This window comes from Pyxicephalus adspersus, chromosome 4, assembly GCF_032062135.1.
Source record: "Pyxicephalus adspersus chromosome 4, UCB_Pads_2.0, whole genome shotgun sequence".
In the NCBI taxonomy this organism is placed as follows: Eukaryota; Metazoa; Chordata; class Amphibia; order Anura; family Pyxicephalidae; genus Pyxicephalus; species Pyxicephalus adspersus.
Window position 1 is genome coordinate 131,125,792 of NC_092861.1, and position 11,191 is coordinate 131,136,982.

The following is an 11,191-nucleotide window of genomic DNA, read 5'->3' on the forward strand; positions in this document are numbered from 1 at the left end:
GTGGGAAACTGCTGTGGGCACTTGGGTTTGCCTGGCCTTTGGCAGCAAACCAGAAGTAAAATAAACTGACTTATGTTATAGGCAAATATGAAGGAACCAATTATTTTATCTGCAGAACAAACCAAAATCAATAATTTCTTAGAATGTAGGTGCCTATAGTTGTGAGGTATTGTATTAGAATCTAGTGGGTTACATTCCATAACAAAAAAGTCCCAGTGTTTTAAATTGGGCCTCACCGAAGCAGTTTTGCTGTCACTTCTGCAGTGCTTCTACCTCCCCAACTGCCATCTATGGGAACTCACCTTACATTCAGTAGATTGGTACTTAGGAACAGAGAAGAGCAATGCAGAAAGAACATAGATCAGTCTCAAGTGTAGAAATGTGTAATTTGTGCATCGATCCTAACTGTGACAGATAAGTTGTAAAGTTGCTTGAAAAAGGCTAAGCTGTGGTGGTGTATTTCTTCTAAGGGATTGGGGGATGGCTGAAGCTTTCCAATTTAGCCGGTAAGGAGCTGACCCGTTGGTAACACCAGCCCATATCCCCATTTCTTCGGGTTGGCTTTAGGTACTCCAACCTGAACTTGGTGACCATGATTACTCACTTACTAATCATGCATTATAAAGAAATGCAGGGATCCTGTCTTTAGCTAGAATATTCCTTGGTAATTTTGTAATTTTGTTTTCTATCTAGGCTGTAACAAGCTTGAGCTTTCTTTTCCTTTTCAGTGCTCTGCAGGTTTTTCTGCAAGATCAATGTATTGATTGCTTCTGTTGGGTACTAGTAGGGAGAATCCTGAATTAAATCCTTTATGCTAAAAAATGTCCATAAATAGCTGTAGAAGTTGTTTGATATTGCAAACGGGGTTCCCTCTTGGCTGCTCTTAAAGGGACAATGTTCTAAAATTGTCCAGAGAGAGAAAGACGTGTTGCAATTTAAGAAACAGTTTATTGGTGCTCTAACAGAATCATAGATCTAAACTCTGACTGCTCTTACAGGACTGACCTTGGTTGCTCTACAAAAGTCAACTAATATCAAAAAACCTGAAAAAGGCAAACACATGTTGCACTAAATTGAGGTTTGGAGACTCACATTGCTATGTGTCTGATTTATTAACAAATTTCATGACTGGAGAATAAACACTTTCATCGGTGAACCTGGGTAATCCAGCAAACCTGGAATCAATCTGGTTCAGGATTGAAAACATTTGCTAACACATAGGAAATCACTGTTAAGAAAACCATTCTAGGTTTGCTGGATCATCCAGCTTCACTGATCAAAATGTATCTTCTCCATTCTTGGAGAACTCCTAATAAATCAGGCCCTATGTGCCTAGGACAGATTTGGTGGGCATTTGTATCTCTAACTCTCTCTCCTCATTAAAGCAATACAAATACAAAAGGATTAAAATGCCCAACGTATATATCCTACCATATGCCAAAGATCCAAAAGCATAGATGCAACCAGGAGAGTAGGTACTACAGTGCAACTAGCTTGCAGCAAACTACCAATACATATAATGGTTCTGTTATTTGAAACAAAAATTGAGCTTGTTACATCCTTACATGAATGGCGATGTGTTGGCATTGCATCTTATCTGTGGGGGGTTGATTCAAAACGGAAAGGGGTGGATGGAGGGGATTGTTCAGATATTCTCTCTTTGTGTGCCCCTTTGCTAAAAAATAACATGCACTTATTTGTTAGAGCACCACAAAGACAACATGCCTATACATTATTTAGTTTTAATTGTATTTGTAATTACTTATTCCTTGAGCCATACACATTTTAGAGATTGATGAGCAGATATTGAACTTTCAAGTTATCCTCCACAAAAATTTTAACTGGCAAGCATTCAGACATTTAGTAATCTACAGCTCTGATATAGCTTTAATACACAAAAAGCAAATGAAACCACCTCTGAACTGAAATTATTGCTACATAAAAATACTTGGTTGTTATTACTTATTACACTGCATCAGAAAAAATTAAATATTGTCTGCTACTTGGTCGGAACAAGGTGTCCTATACTAAATCAAGTGAGCTAAATCCAAATCCGATTCTGCCTAGGACATTAGGATCTTAAGTTATTTACACAAATGGATGTGATTAGCTACTATGTAATCTCTATACATAACTAACTTTTGCCTCATAGTTTCATGACATTACAAAAACATAGATTTATGCAATTTGTACAATTATGCAATTTATACGATTACACATAGTTCACCTGAGTCCTTGTTCAACACAGATGAACACTTCAGAAGTGTTTCAGGCACTTGCTTTTGCGTTTGTGGCTCTCCACTGTCTCCCATTGCAGAAACCAGCAGTAGTCGCCCATCATGTTGGGATTGCACCTGCCTTGATATCTTGTTTCCAGAACAGAAATGTCCTAGTGGAACCTCTCCCCTTGTTTATCACTCACATCACCCAAATTTTGTGGAAAGTCCAGATGGGAATATAGGAAATTAATTTTAAGTCACTTTCAGCAGCCAAGTTGATGGTATGCTGTTAGCATGTTGTTCACAAGTTCAGTATGGTTTTCAGCTCACTGGTTGCCCAGAAAGTTTTGTGCAACAAGCACAGATAAATCCAAAAGCAGCAAGTTGAAGTGGTTTGAGTTTGTCCCTGAATGTTGCATCACACATCAAATTGCGGATTTGGGGATCTGCTTTCAGTTTAGCATCTGTTATAACTTTTCCAAACTTGTCCTTCAGATACTGAAAACCCATACCATCACGATCCATTGTACCAACAACAAAGTTTTTCATTAATCCAAGTTTAATATGAAGTGGCGGAAGGTAAACTTTCTGTGGATTAATGAGTGATTTATGCTTCCTGTTGTACTGGCCAACAGTGTGTTCAGGTCTGGGTGGCCATTTATTTGTAATGGTTGCTGTCATCATGGCTGTTCCACAGGCACAGAAAGCACATATATTTTGAATATATCCCAATTGCAGGCCAAGAAGGAGTGCCACAACCTTCAAGTCACCACAAACTTTCCACTTGTGTTCTGAATAGTTAATCAATTTCAAAATGACCTCCATGGATTCGTATGTCTCTTTCATTCCCTTGGCATGAGCAAGAGGAACAGAAGGTTTATCGTTACCTTTATGCAGCAATACAGCTTTCAAACTTGATTTGCCCGAGTCTATGAACAATCTCAACTAACTCCATCATCAGACCACTTATGTCAGTACAGAAGCAAATATCGTTTTCCAGCTTGTCATAACCTGCAAACTTTGTGTGCCGATCATGAAAATGTGAAGTTGTTGTTCCTTTTTGTAGCAAATTCCTCTCCTTTAATCTGGAGACTAACAGTTCAGACTTCTCTTGTGACAAAGACAGGTCCCTTACTAAATCATCTAAATCTGATTGGCTTGGAAAATGCGGGTTACCCTCTTCACATTGGGGTTCATAACGTGACCACCCCCGAAATTTGCTAATGCTGCTCACATCTGCAGTGAGATGTGAAGCACAATGGAGAAATCCTGCATTGTGCTTCGTATCTCACTGCTGATGCGAGCAGCGGCGTGGCCGGGACCCGGGTGGTATTAAAAGGAGATTACTCAGTAATCTGCTTTTAAATTTCCCGTCCGGCCACGCCCCCTGATGGACCGGCTCCCCGGCATCACAGCGGGACCATCCGATCACCGCTGGAGCGTGAGGCAAAGGTAAGGGGGGCTTCTAAAGTTACCCCGAGTGTGACTCCGGATTACCGCTTTTTGCATGTAAAAGCCAACCCGAATCACACTCAGGATTACCGCTAGGGGGTTAACATCGACATCATCCTCCTGTTCCTCATCCAACATGTCACTGTCAGTAACAACAGTTGTAGGAAGGACTGGAACTAGATTATCTGCATCATGTGGCACTGACTTCAGAACAGATATACAATCTTCGAAAACCCAGCAATTTTACTCATACAGAAGTACCTGTTCGAGTGATAGTCTTTTGGCTTACACCAAACCATAGGCACAGCAAAATGCATTTTATTCTTTTTCCCATTCAACCATTGTGTTAGGCCAACGTAACACACCTGATCTCCAATTTCACATCCAAATTAATACTTGTAAGCAAATCTCTTGTAAGCAAATTGTCCGGTTTAATAACACACCTGCGCCTACTCATCTTTAGCTCAGAACAGACTCACTATGGCCTAGCTGTACTATCCAATAAGATGGTTTTCCACTAGAGACAAGCCCCTTGGTCTCGCCTTATTTACCTATTTCTGACATCAGCTCACTGACTTGCCCAGACATGCCCAGCTGCCGCTGGAACATGCATGTCACCAGGGGGCGTGATTCTGCTGAGGGGGCAGCAGGCATAGTGGTAGCTGCAATTGTTATAATGTTCCTATGTAAAAATACATTACCCAATTACCGACCATTTAAACAGTTATAGCAGGCCTATACCCTAAAATCTGTACGTGATAGGCAAATTCTGAGTTCAGATTTGGAATCAGCACACTCAATATCATGTAAATCACGTGGTATTCCCAGTAGCAAAATTGTTGTTGTGCAGTGTAATGGGAAGCGCTTGTCATTGCTCTATGGGAAGACCATGAATGGTCACGTGTTTGCCTAGTCATTCCTGGTAATTATTGAATTTGGTTTGCATTGTAGTATGGCTATCCTAAAAGAAGCTTAACAAGAAACCATAACAGATGGGACTCATGTAGTATCATATGTACTACATTACCTTAATACCTCCAGCCTTCTAATTTCCCAGATGATAGTCCTTTCCATCTAATTTCCTACTGCATAGACCTTAATCAGATTCACTATGTAATAATGTGATTAGGTTATAGATTCTTTTCAGAAAACCTTGCAGGATATAACCTGAGCCCTTGACATGGTACCATTCCTAACAGCCGAAAGATTCATTCTAGAATGTCAGCAAAGGAAATTGGAGGCTTAAGAGAATAGCTTAATAAACCTGGACATATATAATAGTAGATGTTTACAATACATGCAAAACTAGGTGAAAATGTTATTGTCAGTTCAATTTTAACACTGCTGGTGCAATATAAGGCAAATATCTGAAAAATAGTTTGGAAATTTAGGTTTTTTTTGCAAACTAGGTCAGTCAATGTTAGGGGTGGGGAATATTGTAGATGTGCTTTTCTATTTCTTAGAATTCCTTACTTGTTAGAAGTCTGTGCCACTTCTGTGTACAGGTTGGCTTACCAAGTCACAGATTATATTTGTAATAATGGGAAACGGAGGCCAACAAATGACATTTCCTGTGTTCTTGTGCTGCTGTTCCCCCCGTTTCCAGTATCCAAGCCAGAAACTAAGTGTATGGAAAAGGCTACACAGACTACAGAGCCAGCAAAAAAAAATCTCAATTCATACAATATAAGCTTTCCTCATCCTGCTCTGGGAAAAAAACTGAATATCAACAATGCTTTATATTTTGAGAACAACAATTGTTTAAAGGCAGCGTATCCACCTAACTTTCTGTGTATGTATGTGGAAAAGGGTCACATTTATTTATAAAGACCAGTCTTACTCAACGTTTTTACCATGGAGAAAGTACTGACTTATAATCTTGCGACTTTAAATAATTACCATTCGCATTAGTTCATGCTATATGCCCTTGTGGCTTGCAAGACTTACAAAGGGTAAAGTAAATACACAGTGATGTCAGGTAAAAGGTTTTATTACTACAACAGATGTGGGCTGGTTTCCATGAAAATAAAATACAAAGTTACCAGCACCCCAAAATAAAGGATTCTGTATTTTTCGGGGCTATGCAGGGTCCCCACCTCAAGGCACTAAACTCTACACAGAACCATCTGTGGTTGTTATTTCAAGCACCCTTCATTTATTACAAAGGTCTGTTTCGGATAATTCTTGGTTTTATTTCTAGTCACTAATAGCACAAAGTATTCTCGCAATTACTTTACGCTATAATCTCTAAGCTATTATAACAAGGGTTCCTACCCTTCTTTCTGCGGAAACTCACTTCTTACTTTCCTTCTTCTACAGTATAATAGAGAAGGTTAAAACAAATATTGTGTGCATTATTTTATTAACTGCTTATGAATGCAGAAGAAACAAAGCTTCCACCAAACATGTGATGTGTTATTCTGCATTACCCAATACACACATATACATATATATTATATTTACCCAGACATACTATTGTTAGTATATAAAACCAGGAGTTCGAGCAATTCTAGGCACAGCACATTGCCCTCTGTTCAGAGCCATTCCTCTGATTTTATAGAGGACGATTCCTTAATATAAATTTCCGCTGACTGAAAAAGAGTTCATTTGGTTTAACACAGCAGAGTAGCTCTGGCCATAGATCACAGCAACAGACACAATATAGTCTGTGCCTCCCCAGTCATATGTCAGAAGACATAATTGAAAATAATGTGAGGAAGGGAATGATATTAGCTAGGTCAAATAGTTTTTTTTACTACTTACTTTAAAGAAGTACTCTAGTTTATTTGCAGAACAAAATTGAAATTTAATGAAGAGCAGATGAATGGAATGAAATATAACATTTTAGTTATTTTCCAGCAAGAGAGCAGTTAATATGAAAATTAGTTCTCTAACACCCTTGAAATTTAGGAGTGTATGTAAAAACACTGCACCATACATTGGTGCATGATAGTTCATGATAGTGCATGATAGTGCATGATAGCTAGTAAGGAAACATGTCCTGAAAGAAATATGAATACCATTGCTAATCATTGTAAAAATGCTTGATGCCTGGCTCTTTGTAGCGATGATACTTGCAGAATCAAAAAAGCATACAGAGCAGATAGAAAGAATCCTAATCCACATACTTGTTTCTGGTCATTACATCAAAAACCACTATAGACTGTGGATTAAATAACAAGTATTTTCATGGGAGGAGGTCTTAAATGGCAGTGTGCTTTTTAAACATAGAAGCAAAGTCACAAAGACTTTTCCTTTGGTATGGGGAACTACCAAATAGCTCAGCAATGGCACTCGGCATAGAAGACAGAATTAAAGCAAAAAATGCTGAAAGGGTAACAGTAACAGTATCAGTATATATATATATATATATATATATATATATATATATTTAATATATATATATTTAAAATATATATATAAAAGAGACAAATAACCCCAGTCCCCCCAAAAAATGAACTCTGGTTCCCAAATTGAAGCCATAGGACAGGTGTGGCTTTCTGTATGCCTTTAACAGTTAGCTCGTCGGGGCAGGGTCCTCTCGTCCTCCTGTGTCACTGTCTGTATTTGTCTGTCATTTGCTACCCCTATTTATTGTACAGTGCTGTGTAATAAGTTGGTGCTATATAAATCCTGTTAAATAATAGAATATTAATAATAATATTAATAATAATAAATAATAACTAGTCTTAAGACTATGCTGCTACCACTGGCAATATCCATGGGGCACTTTTCCTCCCAATGTCACCACTGATGGTGCCAAGTTTCTCCCACTATTTCTTTACCAATGCCAATGATGGGACTTTATTGCTCCTTCCAGGAAGAACAATGCTAGTTTTTTTTTTTTACCCTTATCCCTGGGGCATTGTTTAATTCTAATGACCAATGACATTGGGGCGTTTTGTTCCTCCCTGGCCACTATGATGGTGCCAAGTTTCTCCCACTATTTCTTTACCAACGCCAATGATGGGACTTTATTGCTCCTTCCAGGAAGAACAATGCTAGTTTTTTATTTACCCTTATCCCTGGGGCATTGTTTAATTCTAATGACCAATGACATTGGGGCGTTTTGTTCCTCCCTGGCCACGCTCTAGCCCTCCTATGGGCCAAAGATAAGTAAATTGGCCTTTGTTTAAGAAAGTTTAGGGACTCCTGCTCTATCCAGTCAATATCAGAATCATTACAGAGGAAAAATAAGTAACAATAACACCAGCTGCTAGAAACTTAAAATGAAATTTTGAAATCCAACAAAAATATTTTGTTTTGAGTCTGGAAGGGTAAGTCTCCAAGCAAAACCTAGACATATCAATATTAATAAATAAAAAGCAAGTCTATTTTTTACTGACCTTTGCACTTGGTAGTTAAAATCATGGAAGGTGCTAGTTAATTTTGACATCTTTATTCTAAGCCTCTAATATTGAGAAACTTTAAAATGAGACAGTTGAAATAAAATATAGGCACCACAAGAGCTTCAAACTACCACTCTACTTTCTAAAAACTGAAGTACAATCAATTCTCCCACCTGAATCCTATGAGGCAATACTGGACATCTTGATAGGATGCCAGAATCTGGGCAGTGCCCTCTTGTTGGTTTTTACTAGGAGAAATTATACATTTCTCCAGAGACCTGTGAGCTATAAAAAAGGTGAATGGGTGCTGTAGAAGAGCTTGTTTACCGAAACATAAAGGCATTCAGGCTAGTGTTAATAAAATGGTGGTGGTGGTGGGGGCGGGGGTGTATTTTTTGCCTTTGATTGCCCCTAGTAAAGTGATACTAGCCTGAATCCCTGATGTATGGGAAAGATGGCAATGGAGGAAGGTGTCCAAACATTTGTTATAAAAGAAACAAAACCAGAATGGATCAACTGTATATCATACTAAAATTTTAAGGAATATCTTGTATCCAAAAACAGGCCCAATCCAAATCTCAAACCAGGCCAAATGGCTTATGTCTAGTTAGCAAGTACAGTTAAGAACCACAGTAAAAGAATACTAAATATCTAACTGTATATCTTTTATAGGCTTCTATTTTAAAAAGTTTTTATAAGCTTTTATTAAGTGATTTCTCCTCTTCATTCATAATCAACTCACTTCGCAAAGGCTTTACATCTTTATATGCAGTCCACACGTTCACGAAGGTAGCTTATGTAATAAAAAGGAACTCCATATCAATCAGAATACATTTTAAGAGATCAGATACCACCAAACAACGGGTTGTTCTGGGTTACTAAACTACAAAAACACTTGTATCCAAATTACTGTTGAGCCCCTGGTAACTATTGTACAAGATTGGGCATTTGCATTTAGTAGACGCAGTAGCTTTAAAGTGTATCCAAACTCAAAAATTTGAATTTTGGATAAAGTCTAAAAAACACCTGCAGGGTCTGAGACGAACAAAACCACCTCTAACATAAATTTATTTCTGGTTTAACTGGGTCAATATTCAGAGACGATATACATCCACCAGACTGGCACACAAAGATCATGGGATGAAAACACTTCCTATGTAGTTCACATATCTTGTTGGCTCAGCACAATGGATACAAAGAACGCATTGTTTGGAGTTATTTTTATCAATGGATACTTAGGAATGCTGAAGTGCATTTAGCTCTGAAAAGATGCATATTTTACATTCTGTCCACTTCAAGCTAAATATATACCATAGAACAGCTGAAGAAACAGGACACATTACCTTGGGCTTTTCATCCAGAATCTGCTGACGGATCTCCTTGTGTTTTTCTATTAGCTTCTCCTGTCTTTTGCTTTGAGCATCTTCTAACTGAAATAAAAAAAATAAAGTGAATGAGGCTTATATATATATATATATAAGAAAAAGTAGGATAAAATATTGCACATGTAAAGTGTATGGAAACCTCAACGATAAACCTCACTTTTTTACTCCCTTTTTCCAGAATCCGGCAGTTTGCTTACACTTTTACCAGCAGCCCAACTCTTCTCATCTGAGTAGTTTATTCAGCCAAATAAGACTATAGTGAATTTCAGGGCATTAAGCAGCCCCAGTAATCTTGACATTGTTGTCTGAGAAAGGGCTTGCTCCAAAACATCTCATGTGATTGAACTATTCCCTATGAAGACGTGTGATGTGCCAGTGATAATACAAGAAAGCAGTACCAGAACGACAGTACCAACCATGAAGGTTTCTACAGTGTTTCTTTTCTTGGTGTCGTAAAACTGTGGGGAATGAACCACATAACCTGTGCACTCTGCAATCTTATTTCATGCATTACCAGCTCTATCTCCTCCGAAAAATACAAATCACATTTCCTCCATGTAATGGATGTGAAAAGAGGTGTAGGTATGCAATCCCAATGCATTTGTCCTAAGATATCAACACCATAAATACAGTACAGTAAGTGAGCGTTGTCACCCCATGTCAGGAGGTGTGATACTGGCACCGGGTAAATATCTGAAAAAGGCCTGAAAAAGAAAACCAATGTAGCCACTATATATGGTAAGCTGCAATATATTTTCTTTTGTTTTTAAGTTTTGTCATTCATAATGAAATCATACCAATAATAATTAATAATACCAATAATACTATTCATAATGACTATAATGAAATAGTTGTATATATTCTGTTTACATGAATTTTTCTATTGGATGGCATGATGTAATGAAAGGGATAGCACTGGTACAACACTTTGGAGGTTACAGATACTGGGCTACTGGACTGTAAGTAGATTGGTCTCATTGAAATGAAAACTGTTAGAAGTCTAAAGCTAGATGTGTATGGGTTTGAAAAGACTGATAAGTCAGATTGGCATACAAACCTTTAAGGGTTCATTGAGTGACAACAACAAACTGAGTGATTCAAATGTTTAAATCTGTACTTGACTTGGGCACAGTGGAAAAAAGAACAAACTCCCACTTAGATGAGTGTACTTTAATGAAAGCTAAACACAAAGGGTCATTCAACCAAAAGCTAAAACTACCAAACAAGTGTTTGGTAATTGTTGATAAGAAAGAACCCTTCAACTGGTGGGTACTTGGGTAGTGTATCTAAACCGCTAGTGCCAACATAGGGCTCACCAGTATTCTATGTAAACCTAACAACATTTTGGGCTGGATCAGCACTGGCAGGACTCAACATGATGGACACAAGTCATCAGAACCCAAAAACAGAAAATACCTACTGATTTATTTAGTTAGTGCCTGCAAGGATAATAACACTTCCCTTATGTGTGTCTATTCAGAAGTAGGGTTTTTACCGGGGTGTGTGCTCCCGCTGTGGACTACAGGCTGACATGCTTGCTCACTAATTTTTAGCATATTTAGCCTTTGAGCATTGAGGGTGTAGACCTTCCTGACCTGATTATGTGATTATAAAGAGATGTGCAGTAATCTCTAAAAACAGTAAAAGGCTATAATGATTATTTAAATCTGAATAGCTAACAAAGATGTATAAGAAGATGGGTGAAACTCATTTGGTATCGAGAAGGGAATTTTATGGGAGATAATGGGAACCAACATATGAAAATCTAATGCGGACTTGCCAATCT

General features: G+C 38.0%; 1 protein-coding gene across 1 annotated transcript in view; it reads right to left on the bottom strand.

Moving 5' to 3' along the window:
* The window catches only part of PLCB1 (phospholipase C beta 1), a gene marked incomplete in the record, with an annotated part of 348,446 nt that overhangs the window by 24,702 nt on the left and 312,553 nt on the right, over positions 1 to 11,191 (bottom strand). The window contains 1 exon segment of the mRNA XM_072409642.1: positions 9,364 to 9,450. Coding sequence (XP_072265743.1) covers positions 9,364 to 9,450 — 87 coding nt within the window.